General features: G+C 44.0%; 1 protein-coding gene across 4 annotated transcripts in view; it reads left to right on the forward strand.

The window, feature by feature from the left end:
- Positions 1-3122: 3122 nt before the first annotated feature.
- Positions 3123-26721, forward strand: part of SLCO4A1 (solute carrier organic anion transporter family member 4A1) — a 55764-nt gene continuing 32165 nt past the window's right edge. For 3 of the 4 annotated variants that reach the window (XR_016308275.1, XM_089661535.1, XM_089661537.1), the window contains exons 1-4: positions 3123-3173; positions 16931-17835; positions 20992-21082; positions 26208-26329. Coding sequence is in view for 3 of the 4 variants with exons in the window: in XM_089661535.1 (XP_089517661.1) it covers positions 3136-3173; positions 16931-17835; positions 20992-21082; positions 26208-26329 (1156 nt within the window). In the remaining variant the exon portion in view is untranslated. Of the gene's footprint in view, positions 3308-16930; positions 17836-20991; positions 21083-26207; positions 26330-26721 lie in introns of all 4 variants that reach the window. The other variant, XM_089661538.1, reaches the window with a different exon arrangement.

Genomic DNA, 26721 nt, shown 5'->3' on the forward strand with positions numbered 1-26721 from the left:
CCAGCCAGTGATTCCCTGCTAGCACCCAGCAATCGCTGAGTAGAGGGGTCTGTATCAGGGGCGGACTGACCATTCGAGCACTGCCCGAGGTCAGTAGGGGGCCCCATGAAATGCCCCTGGTACCTTTTTATAGGCTTTTTTTGAGTGTGGGCGAGGACATAGGGGCCCCATGAGTTGTCAGTCCGCCCCTGGACTGTAGGTAAACAATACAGATCTCTCCTCTGTCAGCTTCAGCACGCTGCTTTGTATTGCTCTGCATAGCAGAGCAATAAAAAGCAATGTGCTGACACAGTAAAGCACACACACAGAACACAGTTAACCCTTTAATCACCCCAGATGTTAACCCCTTCCTGCCCAGTGCCATTAGTACAGTGTCAGTGCTTTTACTAGCACTGATCACTGTATTGGTGTCACTGGGGATGTCAGTGGCAGTTAGTCAGTTCCCATCTAGTGTCAGAATGTCCGCCGCTGTGAGGGATCCCAGTATGACCAGAGATGTATGGACTGACACAGGGAAACGCAGGCTTCAAGTATAATGTAAAACAATATAATTTATTAAGACTATACAGTACACACAGTGCAAAACCCAAACCTCCAACAAATCACAATATGTGCGGGAACACAGACGCAGTCAGGCAGGCCGGGTTGGTAACTATCGGTCAGACAAGGTACAAAGGAGCAGGCAGGAGAGTGGTCAGGAATAGCTGGGGTCAGTGCAGGGAGAGTTCTAGCAGAGTCACGATCAGGCAGGAATATCAGACAGGAAGCAGACAGGATGCAGGTACAGAGGCTCATGGGAACAAACACCAAGGCACTGACTGCAGGCCTGGCCATTGCTTAACCACTTGCCGTCCGCCTGCTGTTCATAAACGACACCCGCCTTTTCTAGCTGTGCGCGCTCCTTGGGAGCACGCAGCACCGCGATCTGGTGCCCGCTGTGTCCTCCGGACACAGTGAAACACCGATCGTCGGACGGGACCTCTGTATGAGGTCTCGATCATGTGATCACTGATTGGTCAATCAGTGATCACATGCAAAGTAGTAAGCAAGATGTCACTTGTGACATCATTGCTTACTACGTGTGAAATCTGTGAATGATCACAAATGTCACATGGTACAAGGCTATTCACAACAGCCTTGTACCATGTGACAAGGTGTGACCAATCACAGCTCACTCAGTACTTCTCAATGAATGCAAGAATGCAGACAGAGAGAAAGAGAAATGATTGCTTTTACATCCTATATGGGTGTAAAAGCAATCACTGTAAAAAAAAAAAAAAAAAAAAATCTTCATCACCCCCCACAAGTAGTACAGTGTCACCATGGTGACACTGTACTGCTAGGGTGACAGTATGTAAAAAAATAAAAAAAATTAAATAATATAAAAAAATAATATAAAAAAATAAAATAAAAATGTAAAAAAAAGTTAAAAAATTATAATTTTTGGTTATAAACTAATTTGGCTTATTTTGTTTTTACTAAAAATATAACGGAATACATTTTGGTCAATATTTATGATGAAAAATTATTTATTTGCAAAATAAAACACTTTTTTTCAAAATGTTTTGACTTTTTCATTTACATAGCAAAAAGAATAAAAATCCCAGCGGTGAATAAATACCACCAAAATAAAGCTTTATCTGTCTCAAAAAAATGGTAAAAAATTCATATGGGTACAGTATTGCATGACCGCGCAATTGTCATTCAAAGTGTGATAGCGCTGAAAGCTGAAAATTGCCCTGGACAGGAAGGGGGTAAAAGTGTCCGGTCTGGAAGTGGTTAAATACACCTCCTGCAATCAGCCTCAGGTGATGGCTTGACTACAGGAATGAGATTCTGGCTGCTGAGAGCACCCGCTGGCCAGCACTGGTACTGCAGCCCACAAGGCAGGTGAGCCCCAGCACCACCTGTGGCGAGTCCATTCCTGACAGCCGCAGTCCCACTATAAGTCGCTGATCACCGCCATTTCTAGTATATATATATACCAGTATCTACACCGCCATTTGCAGACGCTAGAACGTTCACATAAAACCAATTATTTACACGTATTGGGATTTTTTGAGCAGAATACATTATGGCCTAAATTTATGGCGAAAGTTGATTTAAAAATTTTGTACTGGATATGTTTTATAGCAAAAAGTCCAAAATATTGTTTTTTTCTCAAAATTGTCAGTCTTTTTTATAGCACAAAAAATAAAAAATGCACAGGCGATCAAATACCGCCGAAAGATAGCTCTGCTTGTGGGGGGAAAAAAAAAGGACATAAATTTCATCTGGGTGCATGACCGCGCAATTGTCAGCGCCGTATCGCAAAGAACGGCCTGGTCAGGAAGGGGGGTAAATCCTCTGGACGGTAAGGGGTTAATAAATGCAGCTGCAGGATGGCGGGATGGCGTTTACAGGCGACACATCACCTCCTCACCATCTTTCCAGTGCCTCTGAAGCGCGATCCTCTACCATATTGCTTTTTAGGATGATGGCACACGGTTACCTCAGGAATGAACTAGCCCTTGCACCATCGCTCGGGGTGCCCATCATGTCTAATTGCACAGTCCTCAAATTATTGGGGAGGGGTTTGCCTTGTATTCCATATAACACGCCCTTTATACATTGTTACAGCTCAGGTGTCACTTGAAACGTAAAAAATAAAAATAATTATCACCAAAAAGGTCATTAGAAGAAATAAAACTGCCATTGTTACCATTCTAATGCTGGCCCAGCTCTATCAGCTGACACCGTCGCCCTGAACCTCTCCTCAGCTGACACCTCTCCCCTGACAGAACCTTTCTCCTCCTCTCCTCAGGCGCTTCCCGCCCTCACTCCTGGACCACGTGACCCCCCCAGCGCTTTATCAGCTACCTGCACACCTCTCACCCTCCCGCTTTTTTATGTCCCTCCATAGATGAGATGCAGGGGGCGGGCCCGCTGACGTCACGTCTCTCGCTTTGCCTGAAAATGACGGTTCTCGTTTCTTTTCCTTGGGCTCTCGGCTAGCTGTCATTGCGGAGATGAGGGGGGCTCGTCTGACAGTCGGCTCCTGATTGGTCCATAAGCGATAAGGCCAACGCTCGCTCGGCGCTGATTGGCAGGCGGGGACGCCCGTCGGTGGTGGGAGGGGAGGAGCCTGGTGTGACAATGAAAACGGAGAGACTGGGAGCGGAGGAGAGGCAGAGGTGAGCAGAGGGAGCGGGGAGGAGGACCAGCAGCACCTGCATCATCATCATCATCTCATCATCATCACTGGGGGCATCCTCATCATCATCATCCTCCTACACAGGACAATCAGGGGGCACCAACCACTGCACAGGTATGTCCATCTTCTATGGATTAGTCATCCTTCCAGTGCTGGAATCAGATCACCCCCTTATGTCTGATCTGTATATATACTATATCATGGTACTTATCACATTACTATTCCCATTGAATGCGAAAATCATGCCTACTGCTCTTCTTCCTTTGTGACCCATCGATCTATCTATCTATCTATCTATCTATCTATCTATCTATCTATCTATCTATCATCTATCTATCTATCTATCTATCTATCTATCTATCTATCTATCCATCTATCCATCTATCCATCCATCTATCCATCTATCCATCTATCTATCCCTCCCATATCTATCTATCTATCTATCTATCTATCTATCTATCTATCTATCTATCTATCTATCTAATTAGAATTATTATTCATAATTTATTAATTTTATTATATACTAAAGAACTCCACTGTTGTTTGTGCTTAATTCAATGTGTATATATATATATATATATATATATATATATATATATTATACACACACATATATATATATATATACATTAGTACATGTTACGATTATTATATTCTCGTCATTGTTAATGATAATATTTTTGTTATTATTATTGTCATTGAATGCTAAAATAATGTAATTTGCTGTTCTTCTATTCTACCTAATCTATATACACACTATTTCTTCAAAAGTATTGGGCCGGCCCTCCAAATCATGTGATTCAGGTGTTCCAATCACCTCCATGGACACAGGTGTATACAATCAAGCCCCTAGGCATGCAAACGGCTTCTACAAACATTGGTGAAAGAATGGGTCGCTCTCAGGAGCTCAGTGACTCCAAGCGTGGTCCCGTGATAGGTGGCCACCTGTACAATAAGTCCATCCGTGACATTTCCTGGCTACTAAATATTCCACGCTCAACTGTTAGTGGGATTATAACAAAGTGGAAGCAACTGGGAACAACAGCAACTCAGCCACCAAGTGGTAGGCCACGTCACATGACAGGGCGGGTTCAGCGCATGCTGAAGCGCACAGTGCGCAGAAATCTTCTGCACAGTCAATAGCTAAAGACCTCCAAACTTGGTGTGGCCTTCAGATGAGCGCAACAACAGTGCGTAGAGAGCTTCATGGAATGGGTTCCCAGGGCCGAGCAGCTGCATCCAAGCCTTACATCACCAAGTGCAATGCAAAGTGTCGTATGCAGTGGTGTAAAGCACGCCACCACTGGACTCTAGAGCAGCAGAGATGTGTTCTCTGGATTGACAAATCATGTTTCTCTGTCTGGCAATCTGATGGACATGTCTGGGTTTGGTGGTTGCCAGGAGAACGTACTTGCCTGACTGCATTGTGCCAAGTGTAAAGTTTGGTGGAGGGGGGATTATGGTGTGGGGGTGTTTTTCAGGGGTTGGGCTTGGCCCCCTAGTTCCAGTGAAGGGAACTCTTAAGGCATCAGCATACCAAGACATTTTGGACAATTTCATGTTCCCGACTTTGTGGGAAGAGTTTGGGGATGGCCCCTTCCTGTTCCAACATGACTGCCCACCATTGCACAAAGCAAGGTCCATAAAGACATGGGGTCCTGACCTAAACCCGACAGAACAGCTTTGGGATGAATTACAGCGGAGACTGTGATCCAGGCCTCCTACCCCAACATCAGTGCCTGACCTGACCAATGCGCTTCTGGAAGAATGGTCCAACCTTCCCATAGACACCCTCCTAAACCTTGTGTCCAGCCTTCCCAGAAGAGTTGAAGCTGTTATAGCTGCAAAGAGCGGAGCCAACTCAATATTGAACCCTACGGACTAAGACTGGGAGGCCATTAAAGTTCATGTGCATGGAAAGGCATGAAGTCCAATACTTTTGGCAACATAGTGTATATATATATGTGTGTGTATCACGATATGTATTATTATTATCATTATTAATGTATTATTATTATTTTCATACTAAAATACTAAGGGCCAGTTTCTACCACATGCAGTCCAGTGCGTTTTTTTTTCTGCATCAAAAATGCATGGAAAGTAGGTTATATGGTTTCCATTCGCAAAGCTCACATCAGTGTAGTAAGTTCCGGTGCATTCCAGTTCCAGGGGGGAAAAAAGCAGAACATGCTGCATTTTTTTCTGCACTGACCTGTAATGCGGAAAAATGCATCAAAAACACACCAGAATGCACCTAAAATGCACCGGAACGCACATGTCCTTATTAGAGGCCTTTGTACACCACATACAGTCCCATGTGTTTTTTTTTCTATATAAAAAATGTAGGGGGCCCCATGAGATTCCCCTGGTACCTTTTTCATAGGCTTTTTTGAGTTTGGGCCCCATGATCCCCTATTGCCCGGGGGCCCCATGAGTTGTCAGTCCGTCCCTGGATGTGATTATTATATTGTTACTATTATTATAACTATTGAATATTAAAATAATATCATCTATTAGACTTGAAATCTAATGGGACATGGTGTAAGGCTAGGTTCACATCCGTGCGGGTGGTGCTGCTGCGGATCCGCGCGAAAATCCGTACAGCCGCACCACCCGCACAGAGAAATGCGGACAGACGGGTGCTGTTAATTCTAATGGCACGCCACCCGCACTGGTAAATGCAACCGTACTGGGAACCGAGGTTCCCATGCGGGGTGTGTTTTCAGAAGAAATGCAGGGACTTCTTCCCTGCGTGTCATGGGACACAGGAGTCCATTAAAATGAATAGGCTCTCGTGCCCATGCAAAACACGGCCCGCACGGCCGCATATATGTGAACCGGGGCTAAAAGCAGTATTAAATTCGCAAGCAAACATTTATTATATTGCAGCTTATCAGTTCTTAGATGTGTTGGCAGCATTTGTTTTCTTTTGTAGACTTTCTTTCCTCTATTTTCATCTGGTGATCCAGCCAGTAAGTCTGTGGTGTTTCAGAAGGTCAGGCTGTCCAGCAGAATGTATCAGTTTACATGGATGAGCCAGACTATTCAACACTGATAGGGGTGATTAAAATGAATATGTTTTATTTATTCACGTAAAACCTTTATCCCAAAAAGGAAAAAACTGTTTGCTGTAACTGATTATAAAGTGTGAGCTGGAGTTTGGCTTCAATATGTTTTTGTATTTAAATCTGCTAATACATTTAATGCTCCCCTCCCCCCCAGACTGACAATTCTGCTGTCTGCTTGTCCTGTACTCATCCCTCCATGTGGAAGAAGGTGCTCTGGTCAGATGAGACCACAATTTAACTTTTTGGTCTAAAAGCAAATGCTATGTGTGGTGGAAAACTAACACTGCACATTACCCTGAACACACCATCCCCACTGTGAAACATGGTGATGGCAGCATCATGTGGTGGGGATGCTTTTCTTCAGCAGGGACAGGAAAGCTGGTCAGAGTTGATGGGAAGATGGATGGTGCCAAATACAGGGCAATCTTAGAAGAAAACCTGTGAGAGTCTGCAAAAGACTTGAGACTGGGGCGGAGGTTCCCCTTCCAGCAGGACAATGCCCCAAAACATACAGCCAGAGCTACAATGGAATGATTTAGATCAAAGCATATTCATGTGTTAGAATGGCCCAGACAAAGTCCAGACCTACAGTATCTCACAGAAGTGAGTCCACCCCTCACATTTTTGTAAATGTTTGATTCTATCTTTTCATGTGACAACACTGAAGAAATGACACTTTGCTACAATGTGACGTAGCGAGTGTACAGTTTGCATAACAGTGTAAATGTGTCAAAATAACTCAACACACAGCCATTAATGTCTAAATCGCTGGCAACAAAAGTTGCATATTTGAACCTACAGACAACATACACTTTTCTCACCCACTCAACCCACAGCAATATAGAAGACCACAGCATGACTCACTTTATGTGATGACTTCAAGGTCTCCAGTTTCTATTTCAGTTCTAGAAATGAATAGCAGTGGCTGTGGTATAGCATCACGTAGTACAGGCCCCTGACACTGAATCACGCCATGTGGGGACGTGAATGTACACATGGCTTCTGCTGGGGGGGAGCAGAAAGAGAATAAAAACCACAATGTACTATTTCTCTGTGTTTGTACCGTAGATATAAAAAGAATTATCATACACCATCTAATATGAAGGCTTGGCCCATGTGTCGGGTATCAGGAGTACAAGGCTGTTTTCCAAGTGATTTTGTCCAGTTGGACCACCAAACCTCCTGAAATGGCCAATGTGGTGACATTCCTTCCTAGGAACAGAGATCAGATCTTAGTGGTAGCACATGTCTTTATAGTATTAATGGCTGGTAAGCTGATTACCACTGCAGCATCTCAAATGGATTGTACTGCAGCTTGTGGTCAGGAGGGCTTTTCAGCTACTCTAGCTATTATGAAGCTAGGTGCTTCAGCTGCCGTGGTCTGATCCTTGTCTAGCTCAATCCATTTAGCTCTGACCTTAGAAATTCTGCTAATCTGACTTTGTACTTATGTGACCTTCTGATACAGATAGTTTTAGATCTATATTTCCTAAGGCAGAAATGGACAAATCCTAGGGCCAAGGTAGCCACCATGCTTGAAATCATGCACCTGTTATCTAGCTTTTTCAAGGCCTTTCTGTTGTTATTGGAAGATCCAGTTAAAGTCCTTGATGTCTCCTAAATTGGACTGAATTATACATTCATCCAACTGATTTAGGAGTGCTTTCAAAATGCTGTAACACTAAGTTCCCTAAGCTGTGATGGCCACCATTGGTGAGTTGGGTTCATGGAAAGCCTTGCAGTTCACAAGGAAATTGTGCAGCTGCCCCCCATCCTCCTTATTAAGAGGTAATGTCACTACCATGCTGGTTTAAGATGTACAAGGGTTGGAGGAGTGTAAATTACATTCCTACATTCAAATATCTTGAATGTCAGATATACAGATATGTCAGATATACAGAAGTGAGTACACCCCTCACATTTTTGTAAATATTTGATTCTATCTTTTCATGTGACAACACTGAAGAAATGACACTTTGCTACAATGTGACGTAGTCAGTGTACAGCTTGTATAACATGTAAATTTGCTGTCCCCTCAAAATAACTCAAAACACAACCATTTATGTCTAAACCGCTGGCAACAAAAGTGAGTCCACCCCTAAGTGACAACATCCAAATTGGGCCCAAAGTGTCAATATTTTGTGTGGCCGCCATTATTTTCCAGCACTGCCTTAACCCTCTTGGGCATGAAGTTCACCAGAGCTTTACAGGTTGCCACTGGAGTCCTCTTCCACGCCTCCATGATGACATCACGGAGCTGGTGGATGTTAGAGACCATGCGCTCCTCCACCTTCCGTTTGAGGATGCCCCACAGATGCTCAATAGGGTTAGTTCTAGAGACATGCTTGGCCAGTCCATCACCTTCACCCTTAGCTTCTTTAGCAAGGCAGTGGTCATCTTGGGGGTGTGTTTGGGGTCGTTATCATGTTGGAATACTGCCCTGCCGCCCAGTCTCCGAAGGGAGGGGATCATGCTCTGCTTCAGTATGTCACAGAACATGTTGACATTCATGGTTCCCTCAATGAACTGTAGCTCCCCAGTGCAGGCAGCATTCATGCAGCTCCAGACCATGACACTCCCACCACCATGCTTGACTGTAGGCAAGACCCACTTGTCTTTGTACTCCTCACCTGGTTGCCGCCACACACGCTTGACACCTTCTGAACCAAATAAGTTTATCTTGGTGTCATCAGACCACAGGACATGGTTCCAGTAATCCATGTCCTTAGTCTGCTTGTCTTCAGCAAACTGTTTGCAGGCTTTCTTGTGCATCATCTTTGGAAAAGGCTTCCTTCTGGGATGACAGCCATGCAAACCAATTTGATGCAGTGTGCGGCGCAGGCTGACCCCCCACCCCTTCAACCTCTGCAGCAAATCTGGCAGCACTCATACGTCTATTTCCCAAAGACAACCTCTGGATATGATGCTGAGAACGTGCACTCATATTCTTTGGTCAACCATGGCAAGGCCTGTTCTGAGTGGAACCTGTCCTGTTAAACCGCTATATGGTCTTGGCCTACGTGCTGCAGCTTAGTTTCAGGGTCTTGGCAATCTTCTTATAGCCTAGGCCATCTTTATGTAGAGCAACAATTCTTTTTTCAGATTCTCAGAGAGGTTTTTGCTATGAGGAGCCATGTTGAACTTCCAGTGACCAGTATGAGAGAGTGAGAATGATAACACCAAATTTAACACACCTGCTCCCTATTCACACCTGAGACCTTGTAATATTAATGAGTCACATGACACCGGGGAGGGAAAATGGCTAATTGGGCCCAATTTGGACATTTTAACTTAGGGGTGTACTCACTTTTGTTGCCTGCGGTTTAGACATTAATGGCTGTGTGTTGAGTTATTTTGAGGGGACAGCAAATTTACATGTTATACAAGCTGTACACTGACTACATCACATTGTAGCAAAGTGTCATTTTTTCAGTGTTGTCACATGAAAAGATATAATAAAATATTTACAAAAATGTGAGGGGTGGACTCACTTCTGTGAGATACTGTATAATCATTACATATTGAACACTTATATGGATCAGCTGTCTGTCTCGCAGACAAGCAGAGGTTACAGGGTTTGGTAGCATGGACGCTCAGGGGTATTTATACCTATGTATATGATGAAATCTTCACACAGTCATGTGAAAAGGTGAATACAGGAGGAACTATACAGCTTTGACACATTCAGCAGAATACATTTAGTTATAAGTTGTGTCTAATTAGACATTGATGTGATGTACGTGGGCGCCACTTTCATAGCTAGGTACTTTGCTGTCTGCTTCTGTGGATCTATAGGAAATAGTACCAGTTCATCACAGGCCAATACCAACAAACATTACATACGGCAATAAATGGAGAATGTGCTCATAAAATATACCTAAAGGAGCTTTTTAACAACAAAAATTGGCAATGTGCAAAAATCTGTGGCACCCTATAAAAAGATTGCTTTGAAAGGCATATAGTGAATTTATGTAACATAAATGTTGATAGTCCAAATGCTTATTGCTGCACACCACCATTTTGTCATTAAAGTAAAGTAAAGCTTGCATGAAAAAAAAAGAACACAGGCCCTTGACTTCTAATACGTCGCTGAGCATTGCATTTTGGGATGTAAAGTGGTGGTTCAGAGTTTCAGGAAGTTGAGGTTTGTGTTGGTAATTCAGTGGACTCTTAGGGCTCTCTGCTGAGCCAGTCAAAAAACCATAGAAATGCTAGATCACCTTGTGTTGCTACACATTTATGGCAGTTGTGATGTAGCCTCTTTTTTTTGTAGGCAGAGTTTTTTGTTTATACTCAAAGGTGTGTCATTTACAGCGAACAACTGTGAGGAACCAATTCAAGGTGCTACTCATGCCAGGATGATTAAGCCTCTCTGTGTGTTGGAAAAAACGGGAGAAACCCGGCAACAGGGTGACAGCTGCTAAGAAATGCTAAGAAATGACTCAAGAGTTGCCAGTGATGTTTTCACTAAGTAGGCTTTAGATCCAAATTGGTTAGGTGACAGGATGAGATAACCTTTCATGTGAAGAAATGCCTTCAAGGCACCCATGCCGCCATCATGTACATGTGGAAAAATTAAAAAAAATTGTATCAGTGTGGCCATTCCTTCTGTGTACCTTATCCATTACTCAGGCAGGCTTCCTCCTTGCTGTTTATCTAGTCCTCCAAAGCCTCTTCTCTTTTTGAGGTTGGCAGTCACTTGCTGAATTCATTGACTACAATGCAGGACTAGTAGTTTGCCCCTCCTCCCTCTGTCGTTAGTTGCTAGGGTGCTGGCAGGTAGGCTGCACAGCATCATTGGTAGCTAGGATGCTAGTATTGGGGTGGCATAGAGTCCTTGGTACTAGGACACAGGTGGGAGGGCTGCACAACATCATTGGTTTTCATGGTACAGGTGGCTACCCGTGGGGTGAAAATACATAGGGCTAAACATCAACTGCATACTGATACTCTGGCTTCAAAGCTGACCCCACATCGCATCTCCATGAGTGTGTCCTGAGACAGCCACCTCAGTTGGTCCCATGGGCGTCACAGCTGTGCCCCCATGTTGTAAGATACACAAGCTGGTGATTTCAGTAGTGACCAGAACAAGCATGCACAAGGATCTTCTCGTTTAATACAACGTAACCCTGTGCCCCCATGGTGATTTTAGTAGTGACCAGAACAAGCATGCACAAGGATCTTCTCGTTTAATACAACGTAACTGCTTATGTGCATGAGAGTTTATTCATCCCGGCTCAGAGGCATGCCGAGAATGTACACTGAGCTACCCGTTTTCAATTTTTTACTTAATTGCAGTTTAAGTGTCATTATTTTAGCCCTGTGTCTGTAATTTTCAAATCTCATTTGGATGACTTTGCTGTCCTGATATTATATTTTATTATAATGTTCGGCCACATTCTGCAGCCTTCTCATCTGACCTAGGTGGGTGTGCACCTTCTTGTTGCATGACTCCATGTTTTTTCACCTACCCTATCTAATCCCTGCATAGAGTGGTGCTAGAACCGAGAACTCCTATTTCTGCAGCCTCAGATATAGGGCCAACCAGTCAAGAAGGATAATAGCAATAGGGATTTTGGTTTGGGGCCAGGGGCGGACTGACAACTCATGGGGCCTCCGGGCAATAGGGGATCATGGGGCCCCTGTGTCCTTGCCCAAACTCAAAAAAGCCTATGAAAAAGGTACCAGGGGCATCTCATGGGGCCCCCTACTGACCTCGGGCCCTCGGGCACTGCCCAAGTTTCCAAATGGTCAGTCCGCCCCTGTTTGGGGCAGTAGATGAATGCTGGGACAACAATCTGAGCCATTCAACAGGAAAGCTGTGACCCCTGCAAGAGTATGAAGTTCACCTTTCATGGGAGAAATATGTGCGCTGCCATTGCTAGCCCTGTTCTGAAAATGGCAGTTGCCTGGTGGTTTCTGGATGGAATATTTCTGAGTCACACCTAGAATAAGCATGGCGCTATTGAAAGTCAGACTGAGACTGAAGCATCGTAGATGAGGTCAGCAATCGTAGGCTTCCTTTAAACACAACCATTTCACATTTGATTAGCTTCTATCTTTAAATACAGATAAAAACGTAACAGGATAGGGCAAGACTGAGCACCTGACTCTCTCCATGCAGTCATATGTTGGGTGCAGCACTGTGATGTCTGCTTAATACATTGTGTCCCGTCCCCCCCCATCTGTACTGTCTGCAGATATGGGATTCTCTCTCTCCCTTTCTCAGCCGCTGATGCACATTAATATAATTTGCTCTGACTGGTGGATGTGCCATGGGATTTCGGCCTGCTGATGAACTGTTCCCAGGCTTCCATTCAGTGTACGGTCATGCCAGACAGCCTCTGCCTGTAAGGGAAGCCGCATTGTTTGGGGTTACTGTCGGTCATATTCCTGCCTCTGTTTCACATCTCTTCTGCTGTATGCTTGTGTCTTGACGCATCGGAAAAAAGAAACTTCATTATGTTAAAATGCAATTGCATGTGCCTTTCTGTGAATGAGAGTAACAGGATTCATTATTTTTGCTAGAAAAATAAAGCAGGCTGACGGTTAAAAATGGAAATGTAAGCTCACAAAAGGGGGGCAGTCATCATAAAGCCAGGGAAACAAGCCTAGTCACTAAAGTCCCATGTAATCTTTAAGGCTAGGTTCACATCTGTGCGGGTGGTGCCACTGCACTGCACGAAAATCCGTACAGAGGAATGCGGATTCGCGGGCGGGTGCCATTAGTTCTAATGGCACGCCACCTGCACTAGAAACCGTAACCGTACTGGGAACCGAGGTTCTGCATTTTCAGAAGAAGTGCAGGGACTTCTTCCCTGTGTGTCATGGGGCACCGGAGTCCATTCAAATGAATGGGCTCTCGTGCCCGCGCAAAATGCAGCCTGCACGGCCACATATATGTGAACCTAGGGTAACATGGAATGTAGTTTTCCATGTTTATAAAACCTTCATCCTGCCATGAAGGGCTTTGTTCAAGAACTTCCTGTTTATAGGGTGACAATATCCTGTCCCTGTTTCCCAATTGGTCAGCTGCATTGTCACCCTGTCACATGGACTTCTGATGGGGACTACAAGTGGGCATTTCAACACACATTACGCAAGCATAGTCTACTGTTGTCACCACCACCCTGAGAAATGCCATGCAACCATCGCTGGAGTGCATGTAGACAGAAAGAGGCTGAAGAAGATTAGCAGCACTGAGCTGCAACAAAGGATGCAAAAAGATAAAAATAGTTTTACTACAAAGATACGTAATTGATTATGTAGGGAGCCATATAAAGCATGTAAGGGGTTAAAACCATAGGGCTAAGTCTTTACAGAAAATAACTTGGAAATCCAATATAAAGTCCAATATGGAGTCCAAAGGGAAAACTCCTATGATCTGTTTCAAACTTGTGGCTGCTATCCCAAGAGTAAGAAGTGAACTCTGAATGAAATGCATGCAGAGAAGGGGAAGTGCCATCTAAGTGTAGCAAACCAACAATTTTTATTAAGTTCACAAATTGGCAACTCACATGTACATGACTGCAGCTCGCTTTAAAAACAGTAGCGGCTGCCCAGTGCAGAGTGGGATCCCGGGATCGGGACGATAGCGGTGTTTACCCTTTTTAAAGCAATTTAATTCTTTTACATGTGTTGCCAATCTGGGAGCTTATTAAAAATTGTTGGTTTGCTACACATAGATGATGCTTCCTCTTCTCTGCATGCAATTGTTTAAGACACGCCATGCTTTAGCAAATGCAATAGGATTCTGTTGGGGTTTACATCTATGTTATAAATTTGTCTTTGAAGTGGAGCTCGTGTGGAAGTTCAAAAAACAAACATATATGCTCACTTCCCTGTTGCAGCATCAGTGTGATACTGCAGCTGTCCCCCCGCCAGCTCTAAGTCCATGAACTGAGCGATCACTTGACCGCTGATCATTTAGTTCTCGATCCTCTCTGAGCAGAGAGCGGTGACTGCCAATTGGGCTGGGGAGGGGGCAGGAGCAGCTGGCTCAGGCACTTAGCGGTGCACTGAAAGGCTAACCCAGCTGCCAATCAGGCATCTAGATGGATCCCTACATTATTGTCAGGATCCTTCCAGAGAGTGGAGTTGCTCTGTGATGTCAGCCAACATCTGACTTTAATCCTTTGCCAGCTGATTCTGGTCCACAAAAGAGCATAAGTAAGTGCACTCCTGTGACCCACAAGAGAAGTATGGCCAAAAAAGCTATGGCTATACTTCTTTTTTGAGTTTGGTGCTACCAAATTGTCATGCTTTCCTGGTCATGTGAATTGTGCGGTCTCTGCTTTAGTAGAGGACCTTGACATCAACACACTTCTCAAACAGAGACACCCAATCTTGGGTCTTCATCGAGTAAATGCTCCTCCTGCTCTTTGTGGGTGTTGACATCATTTTTGCCAGCAGCAAGCCAAATGGTCCCAGCAGAGACCACAAAGGAATCACGGTTTGGGGGTCTTGGGTGGTTCGTTACAGGAGATTAGATTTTTATTCCACGTCATATTTATGAATACACTATGTTTTTTAACATTCCTTTATGACTGAGCAGGGTTTGTCACAAGATCAGAACTGGAAGGGTTCTACCACAAGGATACATAGAAAAAATGAACAACCAAGCAATGGGTTGACCACTCTCCACTATATTAAAGAATGAATAAATATAGGTTTTACAAAATGTACAGATTTCCGCTGTTAAAGGGTCCATCCAACCAAAGATTTTAAAAATTGCATTCTAGATACTCTCTTGTTCCCTTGTCTCCTCCTCCCCATGCTCGTCTCCAGGACTTCTCCAGAGCCTCCCCCATCCTCTCTCTACCCCAATTTATCAGACTATCTCCTACTCTGCTCACTTTTAGACGATCTCTGAAAACCTCTGTTCAGGCAAGCCTATCCTGCCTTCAGCTAATAATGGAATCTTCTCTTCCTCCTACCAGTCCATCCCCCACAGTTATTACCTTTTGTACCACTAGCCCCTCCCTCTTAGATTGTAAGCTCCCAGGATCAGGGCCCTCCTATCCCTCTTGTATTGAACTGTATTGTTGCTGTATTGTCTCCCGTTATATTGTATAGCGCTGAGCAAACTGTTGGCGCTATATAAATCCTGTATAATAATAGATAAATTATCTAACGTTCTATTACAATCTCTATCCTCAAGCCTGTGCATGTTTGGAAGGTCTCATTCTCTAAGAAGGATAATTTATTTTATATTTATGTAGAATATATTTGGAAACCATCCAGGATGGGCAAGACCATTGGTGAGGAGTTCTCCCTACTGGAATCCATGGGAGATCCATGGGAGATATAAGAATCCGAATGGTGACTCAAGCCACCATAGTGTGTGCGTGGTGTGTGTGTGTGTGTGTGTGTGGTGTGTGTGGTGTGTGTACTATGTGTACTTTGTGGATAGGTTATTTTTAGAATTTAAAGTGTTTCCTTTTTTTTGGATGACAGCATGGAAGAAACTGTGTTTATGAACAATTGGTCATCTGATCAGTGTCACGTAAACTGCTGTTGAAAAAAAAACAGTTGCTATGCATCATGCAAACCCAAGGGATGACGTGCAATTCAAGCAAAAACAAAGGTGAAATTTAAGGGAAAAAAAGGGAAGATATAGATATTTTTATATCATACTTTTCAGATTAACGGGCATAGCTATAGTATCTTTATAGTTAAACAGCAGGACCAGTATAGCAAACAAGAAAATGTTTATATATCAGTGAAGGGCCACCCCATCAAAAGTGATATTTCGGTTAGAGGCAATGTCTTGTGGACACAGTCAGTACCCAGCTAATTATATTCCTTGGATACTCCAGCAGTGAGATTTGCCTTCTGGGGATTTAGGATATTCTTGCCTACCTTTGTCCTTGCACTTCCTGTTACATCCTTCCTAATATAAAAGCGATGGTGGGAACCCCCCCAAAATGGGCACAGCAGGCGTGCAGACCTGGAACTCTGATTTGTCACCCAGTCACACAGGCTTCTGATGGAGACTACAAGGGGTTTATTTACTAAAGCTGGAGAGTCCAAAATCAGACTCACTTCTGCATAGAAACCAATCAGCTTCCAGGTTTCATTGCCAAAGCTTCATTGAACAAGCTGAGGTTAGAAGCTGATTGGTTTCTATGCAGAAGGGAGTCTGATTTTGGACTCTCCAGCTTTAGTAAATAAATCCCCAAGTGTCCATTTCAACACACATTAGGCTGCTAGAGCCCACTGTTGTCACCATCAGGGAAATCCACCCTATGAATGCTATACATCCATCACTGTGCATGTAGATGTGAAGTATCTGCAAAGGAGCTGCAGGAAATCAGCAGCACTAAGATACTAAGGATGAAAAAAGTGAACACAAAACAAAACTGAAATAACAGTTAGGGTTCACATCTACCTTAAAAACAGTTAGAATAAAGGAAAATGTCTGTTGCTTTTCGAAACCAGTCAGTTTCCACCTGTCATTGGCTGGAAGGCAAGATCACAGTAAACTAATTTCCTGATGCTGCTGAATCTCTGAAGCCATGTGATGCTGGGCAGATGTGCGGACTAAACCAGCCAGGTTTCCTGAAAGTTTATCTAGAAAGATGTTCGCTCACTTAGCCTGCAATAGATCTGATATGTTACACATTTCTACTGGGACGGCATAACATTTGCTGTTTTTTCTCTTGTACAGGGACATTTGTTCTTTTTCTTGGGTCCGCAGAACATTTCCTACCCCAGGGAAAGTGAAGCCACCACTCCATCCATTTTCCTGTGAAATGCCCCATCATCTATCCCCGGAAAGTTCTTTCAATTCCAAACAAGAGCTGCTCTCCTTTGCCGAACCCTCCCGAAGTGTCAGCGAATACAGCTTGGCCAGTCCAGATGGCGGTGAACAAGTGGACGCCCTGCTTTCAAAGACGCCACTGCATTCTAATACAGCCAGGACTCCGGATCCCTACAATGAAAGTCTGTATGATGAACCCTGTGCTAAAAGAGCACTCTATGGGGACGATCCCTGTGAGATTAATTTTATACCTGCCGAAGGTGAGAACTTGTGTGGATGGGGGGCTTTCAAGCCCTCCTTCTTGCAAGTGTTCAACACATCTAAAGGGGTGCTCTTATTCCTCTGCACAGCCTCGTTTCTCCAAGGCATGGTGGTCAACGGTTTCATCAACACTGTTATCACCTCTATAGAACGGAGGTTTGACCTGCACAGCTATCATAGCGGACTGATTGCCAGCTCCTATGACATAGCGGCCTGCGTGTGCTTGACATTTGTTAGCTACTTTGGGGGGAATGGTCACAAGCCTCGCTGGTTGGGCTGGGGAATATTAATAATGGGCATTGGTTCCTTAGTCTTTGCTTTGCCACACTTCAGCACCAGCGAATACAAGGTGAACTTTGCTGAAGATACGGGACTGTGCCCGTCCAATTATACTTATCGGGTCTCTCAACGTGCCTCCAGTCTGTCCTACTACCGCTATGTCTTCATGTTGGGACAGTTCCTTCACGGGATCGGAGCTACACCACTGTACACACTGGGAGTCACTTATCTAGATGAGAATGTCAAGTCAAGCTATTCCCCAGTGTATATTGGTGAGTACAGGCTCCACAATGTTTGTGTGCTGTGATTAGTCTTTTAATGCTATAGCATTCCACGGTATTGCTTTTGGCATTTGTGTACGCTATTTCCAATAATTAGCTAAAAAGTATACATGCATAATGTATGCAAGTGCTCAATAATTAGCAGAGATGTGCCTTTGGCTGTGCTTCAATCTCCGTGCTTTTCTTTCACCAAGAAGCTTACACTAGTCTATTTACTTATTTATGTTATAAAAGGGAATTGGTCACTGGGTCTTCTGAAAATGCTAGTTGTCTGATAGGTATACTGATCCAGGGGTTTCAAGTACTATGCTTGGCTTGGCTGAGCGTGCATGTTCAGTAATTAGAGAAGGAAGAAGTAACCAGGCATTCTTAGTGATGCCTATCTGTTGGGGGGGTCTATCTTTATACATAGGCTGTGTTCTCTGACAGCAGCTGCCTGGCATACAATAGTTGCTGCCATAGACGTGCGACTGCTGAGCCTGCCGTTCTGTCTGTAACCATCCATGAAAGCCAGTTGGCTACCATACTCCTGAGATTGTGGACATTTTATAAATATTATATCTGCATTTTCTCTCTTCTTCTTACTTATGCATTATACTGCATCATCCCATATAGCCATTAATGTCTTTTCCATTGTACAGTCTGGCTATGAATGCCCATCACCTTTTCATGATAGTATATGAGTTTTTTATCAGGACAACCTCCAAGGCTGTGATGAATGGCCCCCTCACATGACCATAACAGATAAGTAAGCTAAAAAAATCTCCACTTCAAATCAAAGAATAGTAGTTTTATAGTGTGGTGTCAAGTTTATTATCTTTGAGAACATAGTAAGGATAAGTGTACTTTTAGTGCACCTGTCCTCCCCCAGTACTTTAGTCATATTATACACTTCCCTACAATAGTGCTGTTGAGGGATCATAACTGTGCAGGCAGCCGGTGTCCCATAGTCAACAGACCTGCTGTACTGGTAGAAGCTTGGGGGTTTATTTACTAAAGCTGGAGAGTCCAAAATCAGACTCCCTTCTGCATAGAAACCAGTCAGCTTCCAGGTTTCATTGCCAAAGCTTCATTGAACAAGCTGAGGTTAGAAGCTGATTGGTTTCTATGCAGAAGGGAGTCTGATTTTGGACTCTCAACTTTAGTAAATAAACCCCTTGGTGTCAGGGTGCAGACTAGCTTTCCATCCAGAGAGATGACAGCTGTCCTGCTTACTGGTGCTGCCAGCTGCCTGATAAAATCTTCCAGGAAGGGCCAGTGCTTGCGATCTGCACTGTCCTTTCAGTTCTATGGAGAGTTGGTACTCTACTGGAGCAAGAGTAAGATCTCTCTGTGGGATTGCATGCATGCACGGGCCAGGCACATAAGATTGTGACAAGGGGTTAGTTGCACTGACAAGCGATCACACTGATAACTCATTGGATCAGGGACAGATAAGTACAAAGCTGGCCATACACAGGTTGAATTTTGGCCAAATTGAGCCGATTCTGCCAAAATTTAAGCTGTGGGGGCTCCATTGGCACCACCTGGCTCAACAAAAGTCGACTGAGAAATCAAAGTAGCCGGGAGCAAAATTACTGGCCAACTGTGACTGCATTAGCTGGCAGGGGCTGAACAAGAGAAAGCTAAACTTGTATGGATAGCCTAAGACTAGTGCGCAAACTGGGGTCGCTATAACATTAGAGGAACTGCACCTTTTGCTTTGGCAGGAGTTCCACTTTAAAGTTCACTTGCTGAGATTTAAAATGGACAGCAGTATCCACCTAAAGCACAGTATACATTTCTTAATCCTAAACTGGTTTTAGTGCATCTTGGAAGCCCCCAGATCTAAGAACTACACTATGAAAAACCTTGAGTTCTGAGTCCCACCCACACCAAAACTAACATTTGCTATTCTAAAGTGTAGCGTGAAAGCCTCTGTGGCCAGTAAAGTATCTCTACTGAATCTGCTAATGGCAGGTTTGTGGCTCTAGGTTGGGAGGCCTTAGAACCAGTTAGAAATTGATGTCCTGTGTATAGAATGTACCCCCCAAATACACAGGGATTTCCCAAGCCCACAGGAAATTGGGAATTCCCAAACATCCTCTCGATGCCTGTAGTTTGACGCTACTGTTAGATCAGTCAGACAGGTTCACTTTACATTCCTTGCATGCTTTGACTTTTTATGCCTCTGTATTCTTTCAATGCCAACATTTGACATTCATTATACATCTGATATTGTCTCTTGGGACAGAAAAAATAATGTAATGCATTGGCCTCTTGTGTATGACATTATTGAAATGCCAGAGAAGCCCTTTCAGAGTCCCACTTACACCAGAAATGTGTCACTGTTACAGTTCCGACACAGTTGTTAAAGGACGGCTACTACAGATGTTTGAAAAGGTTTTCAGGTTGCTGTCCCTTCTACTGAGTTAAGCCAGTGCCAGGAAAACCTGACTTCCCCTCCCTCATCACTTGCGTTACAGGCATATCTACACTATATAGCCAGACGTTTGTGGTCATCCAATTTCAAAACCGTGGACATTAAAATGGAGTTGGCCCTTCCTTTTGTGGCTTAAACAGCCTCTTCATGAAAGGTCTCTTACAAGATTTTGGAGCGTGTATGTGAGAGTGTGAGTTCTTTCAACCAAAAGAGCATTTATGTACTGACATGAAGACCTGGTTCACAATCTGCAATTTATCCCAATGGTGTTCAACAGGGTTGAGTTCAGGGCTTTGTGCAGAACACTTGAGTACCTCCACACTGAACTCATCAAACCATTTCTTTATAGAGCTGGATTTGTGTACAGGGGCACAGTCATTCTTAATTAAAAGGACCTTCCTCAAGCTCAAGTCATTGGGTTGGTTGGTTGGTTGGAAGTGCAAAATTGTATGAAAAGTCTTATTATGGTGAAGCATCAACAGCACCCCTCACCGGTATAACCTCAACTCAGTAGTCTGAAGGTGGTGGGTGTCATAGTCCATTGTCCCCAAACTTTTGGCAATAAAGTATATGCATGCTCAACTGCAATAAGTATACCTGTTTATGGGCCAGCTGACCAAGAGATGAGCCTTAGGTTGATCTTGCTTCCCTTATAAACCTACAACCAGCTATTCTTTGTAGTTACCAAACATCAACTGATTTCTCACCATGTCCTCTTCATTTAGGAATATTTTACACAGCCGCCATAGTTGGCCCAGCTGTAGGATACCTGCTTGGAGGGTTCTTCCTGAATATGTACACAGAGATCACCACCCCGTAAGTAGCACCTTCTTGCACCATAAACATTGAACTTTGTGGTTTATGTTACCAGGCAGTACAGGGGGTTCACTAACCTTTAACCTCCAGGTAGATGTCCTGTCATTGGAAGATTAATCTGATTTGCCATGGCTGCTGTAGGGTAATGAACTCTGTACATCCTGTCTATCTGCATACTTTGTATATATTGCATGCACAAACTTTCATCTGCTGCTTCTAATTAGATTTACTAACGTTCAAGAAAAGATTTACTCTTTTTGCATTTACAGTGGACTCCAGATATGGGAATGATATTATTAGAAAAACATCAATCTTTTTTGGAAAACAGACTTATATTTTGGTTTCCCTATGGGGGAGTGTGACGGATGGTAGGCACACAGAGCAGATGGCAAACACACAAAGCTTTATTGAGACAACAAAACGACAGTCACTCAATGGGAAAATGGCAGAGAGGGTGATCTCGCCAGTAGGGGGAAAGCAAAGAGGGGCTAAACACTTGTAGTCCAGTATCGAGGGCAAATAAAAAGTCTCTGTAGCAGATTGTAATCCAACAGGGGGGTTAGGGGATCATCACAGGGACAGTTCAGGTAAAACAGGGGAAAGCATATGCCCACGGATCCGACAGGGTGTCCGGTCTCCCAGGGATAAGAAAGTAAGACACAGGTACCTGTTGGAAGTCCGAGACAGGTGAGGGGTCTCTCCCTTTGGGGCTGGGGGTCTCAGGCAGCAGGCAGGCAATCTTCCCCCCTTCGCTGGGGCCTCAGGCAGGCTGGCTTGTGCGGTCTCCCCCCTTTGGACTGGGGTCTCAGGCAGCAGGCAATCTACCCCAAGGCTGGGGGTCTCCGGCAGGCTGGCAGGCAATCTCCCCCTAGGCTTGGGGGGCTCAGGCAATCTACCCCTAGGTTGGGGGTCTCAGGCAGGCTGGCAGGTAATCTCCCCCTAGGCTTGGGGGGCTCAGGCAGCTGGCAGGTAATCTCCCCTCCACTGGGGTCTCAGGCAGGTAGCAGGTAATCTCCCCCCTTTGCTGGGGGTCTCAGGCAGGTGTGGGCGATCTCCTCCCTAGCCTTCGGGGTGTCAGGCAGAGTCTGGTCACGAGGGTCCCGCCGCAGCTGGGGCTCCCTCCGTGACTGCACAGCGGAATGAACAACCGGAGAGCCCGGCATCAGCCTCTTAAGCTGACGCAGGACGCTCTCCGGTCGTCCTGGCAACTGGGGGCGGGCCGGGGAGGCAACGAGGCACACTCCCTGGACACGGGCCATGCTTTTTGTGAGCGCGACCTTTGTCCAGGGACATCCGCAAGCATGGGAACTTCTCGTGCCCGCACCACGGATGCCAGGGATCGTGCGGCGTCAGCTTGTCCCCGTGATCCCTCTCATCTCTGCAGGAGGCTCGCACCTCTCCGTAGAGAGGTGTGAACCTCGCTATCCCGTCTCCTCCGGCCTCACTGGATTGGGACAAGATAGTGGCAGAGGTGCAAGGGGCCACGCCTCTCGTCCTGTGCGGCTCAGATTCAAAGAGCCGCGGCAGGACAGGAGACGGCGGGGGGGGGGAGGTCATCTCCTGAAGGGGAAGCAGGGGAAGCAGCTGTGACAGGGAGATTTACTAAAAGTGGAGCACTCAGAATCTGGGGCAGCTCTGCATGGTAGCCAATCAGGTTCTAACTTCAGCTTGTTCAATTAAACTTTGACGATAAAACCTGAAAGCTGATTGGTTTCTGTGCAGAGCTGCACCAGGTTTTGCACTATCCAGTTTTAGCAAATAAACCCCATATCTCTAGCTGTCCGTCATATATGCAGAGATTAGAATTTTAGCTTCTGTGTATGATGCCTCCTCACGTTGAGACCAGCGGCTTTGCATTGTAAAAAATGTCCTGGTAGCCGTTATGATGTATTAGAGGCGATGAGAACAGACATACATTCTTGATTAGGCTGTAGTCTTTACTTTAAGTGTAGATACTGTAGAACCAAAACATTTTTTTTGTTTGGGATGGGGAATAGAGGGATTAAACATCGCTAACAGTTTTTTTTTTTTTTTGCGACCTTTGCCTTGCTGGGTTGATATTTCTTTATTTCCTGATTTGGAGATGCAACAGGATATGAGAAGACATCTCCCAAAATTGAGGCCCATTCCCATCTTAGCGACTTCAGAACGTTTGTTCCCAGTGGGAAATATCCCCTTACCTTTTGCTCTTGTGACAGATCTTCCATTTTGGATTTCCTGTTATTTTCTGTCCCAATGGCAGTGGTCACCAGAATAGATAGAGGGGTGAATTTCCCCAACAAAGACACTGACAGGTCAGAGGATCTAACCCCCCACCACTATCTAAAACTACAGAAAACAGTTTTGCCTTTACATACAACTAAAGTATGTGAACCCTCACCTTGTAAAACAACATGTTCCGTTTAAAATAGAAATGAAAAACATTATAAATACTTTTTAAAAAAAATAAGTGAACACATATTCTCTGTTTTGAGCTGCATAAGGGGCTTAGAGAGCTAGGGTTTGGAGAAGCAGCCGTACACTGATCTTCACAGTGAATGGCTGTGCGAGGGGGGGGTGTTAGCACAAGTTTGACTATTGGAGGACAGAATAAAAAGGTGACTAAGTTGGCTAGTTAAATTCTGGTTTTGCTGCCTAGCCAGCACCAGACAAATGACAGTGGGTATCTAACTGGTTGTCCAAAGCAACAAAGACCGTTTTCTATCCTTCAGGTTTTAGCCATCAGCTCCAATGAATAAAATGTGCTGCACAGGAACATTTTGCATGACACATATTTACATGTGGTATGGAAATAACCTCTTTGTCACATTCTCTGTCAATAGAGGGTTTGTATAAATATTTAATGTGTGAATAAGAATTTTATCCACACACAAAGCCATACAAATGGATTAAGCTCATCATACAAAAATATCCCAGGTTCTCTATACAAAGGGAGAAAAGAGCAATAAATTATATCTAAAGCCAAACGGCTGTCTTCCATTTTGGATAGAGTGGTGAGGGGTTAGAACCTCCATTTGTCCTAGTGACTGTTGTTATCAGGGCTGAAAGTGAGGGATAATCCCAAATTTTCGATTTGGCACCTGAACAGGAATAGAGGGGAAATCTTCCAACAGGGATCCTTTCAGGTGACAACTGGATCTCCCTTACTTTGGAGAGCTTTCCTCTCACTTCCTGTTGTGTCTAAGGGTCAGAAAGTGAAGGGAAATTCCCCCAAGGAGATACAGATGGTACTGAAAAAAAAAACAAAAAAAACAACTTTACTCTATGCAAAATATAGTTTTAAAAAACTGGGCTTTCAACATGCTTTAAAGCAAAGCTGCGACACGGGAAGATTTCCTAAAACTGGAGCACTCAGAATCTGGTGTAGCTGTACATGGGAGCCAATCAGCTTCTAACCTCAGCTTATTCAGTTAAGCTTTGGCAATAAAACCTGGAAGCTGTTTTCTGGTTTCTCAGCAGAGCTGCACCAGATTTCTCACTCTCCAGTTTTAGTAAATAACCCCCACAGTCTCTTTAAGAATATAAGTTGTATTAACTGGCTCCTTTCAGCTTCAGATTTAACCGGATTTGCTGGAAAGTAAAACATTGTTAATAAAATACTTCCCGTATATATCTGTGAAGTTCCTTATTTATCCAAGTCATGGTATAGCTAGTAGTAATTAGTCACAAACAATTGGGCGTGTTCAGTAATGTTGAAGACGTTTCACCACTCATCCAAGTAGCTTCCTCAGATTTTTTTTTATTACCTTTTTAAAATTGAACAACAACCACAAACTAGCTATCCTTCGTAAAAGAATTTTAGGATGATAAAACATTTTGGGAAGAATAAAGGCGGGTTACAACCCCCCGTATCTTTTGCTTGCTTTCTGTGTTCCACTGGGGAGATTTCCTTTACTTCTTGCCCTATAACCTATAAATCCTCACAAAGGGAGGAAAATACCTCGTAGCCGATGTGCTAACCAGAACTAGTGTCCCCACTGGAAGATCCCCCTCTGTTCCTGTCCTGGCAGTGATAACAGTCACCAGGACAAACAGGACAGTTGAATCTCCCCAACAAGAACATAACCAGCAGTAATAAGTTTTGTCTTTCGTCATACTTTAACAGATTTTAGCAGATTTACTTCTACAGGGCAGACGTTCGGTGCAAAATCACGTATATAAACGTGATTTTGCATTTCTGCCACTGGGGGGGGGGGGGGGCATGCGTCTGCCACCGGAGTGCCGCTTCTTTAATTGGATATGCCAGAAGTCGATCAACAGGTGCCAGCAAATGGATGCGAGCCAGCACCTGTTGATCGCTGAGAAGAATGACATAACACAGCTCTGCCTATGCACACAATTAACCCTTTGATCGCCCTAAATGTTTAACCCCTTCCCAGCCAGTGTCATTAATACAGTGACCATGTATATTTTTAGCATTGATCACTATATTAGTGTCACTGGTTCTCACAAAGTGTCAGTGTCAGACTGTCCGCTACAATATCGCATTCCTGCTATAAGTCACTGATTGCCGCCATTACTAGTATAAAAAAAAAAAAGTCCCAGTATATTGACAGCCATTTGTAGACGTTATAAAAAAAGTCCCAGTATATATACTGCCATTTGTAGACAATATAAAAAAAGTCCCAGTATATATACCGCCATTTGTAGATGTTATAAAAAAAGTCCCATTATATATACCGCCATTTGTAGACGTTATAAAAAAAGTCCCAGTATATATACCCAGTACATATACCGCCATTTGTAGACGTTATAAAAAAAGTCCCAGAATATATACCGCCATTTGTAGACATTATAAAAAAAGTCCCAGTATATATACCGCCATTTGTAGACGCTATACCTTTTGTTATAACTTTTGGTGTTTTTCATTTATAGTGCAAAAAATAAAACATGCAGAGGTGATCAAACGCCACTAAAAAAGTTCTATTTGTGGGGGAAAAAATGACATAAATTTCATTTATGTACAGCGTTGCATGACTGTGCAATTGTCAGTTAAAGTAACGCAGCGCAAAAAATGGCCTGGTCATGAAGGGGGGTATATCTTCCAGTGGTCAAGTGGCTCAAGACTGCTGGGTCTGTTTTAACAGCATTCACTCAAACTCAATGTCTTTATGTCTTATTGCAGCACCCATCTAACACCGGAGAACCCTCTGTGGGTCGGGGCTTGGTGGATTGGCTTCCTGGGGGCTGGAGTAGCTGCTTTTCTCATTTCTTTCCCTATCCTAGGCTATCCGCAGCAGCTGCCAGGTACAGTCACTTATTAAAGCAATATAATCAGTGATTATTACCCGTCTCCTCCCTAGGTAAACAGACTATACATAAACTAATGTATCTTCCCTATGATACAATTACTGATATGAGAATTACTGGTAAGCACTGAGCAGATAAATGACGTACATAGTTCAGAGGGAATTACTGTTACTAATGTTCCTTGCCAGTTAAAGCAGAACTTAAAGGAAATATCAATATTGACCCATTAAGACCAGTGATGCATCTTAATTTCATGATCTCAGGTCTATACAGTACATATGATTTTCTCTTACTCTAATGCTATAGCTATACTCTGCTCTGCACAGTTCAACACCCTTCCCCTGCAGAATCATAGTCATTTAATTCACCTACCTTATGGGTGACTTAGA

Source organism: Staurois parvus, unplaced genomic scaffold (assembly GCF_062004578.1).
Source record: "Staurois parvus isolate SC_StPar_1 unplaced genomic scaffold, SC_StPar_1.0 ptg001349l, whole genome shotgun sequence".
Taxonomy (NCBI): domain Eukaryota; kingdom Metazoa; phylum Chordata; class Amphibia; order Anura; family Ranidae; genus Staurois; species Staurois parvus.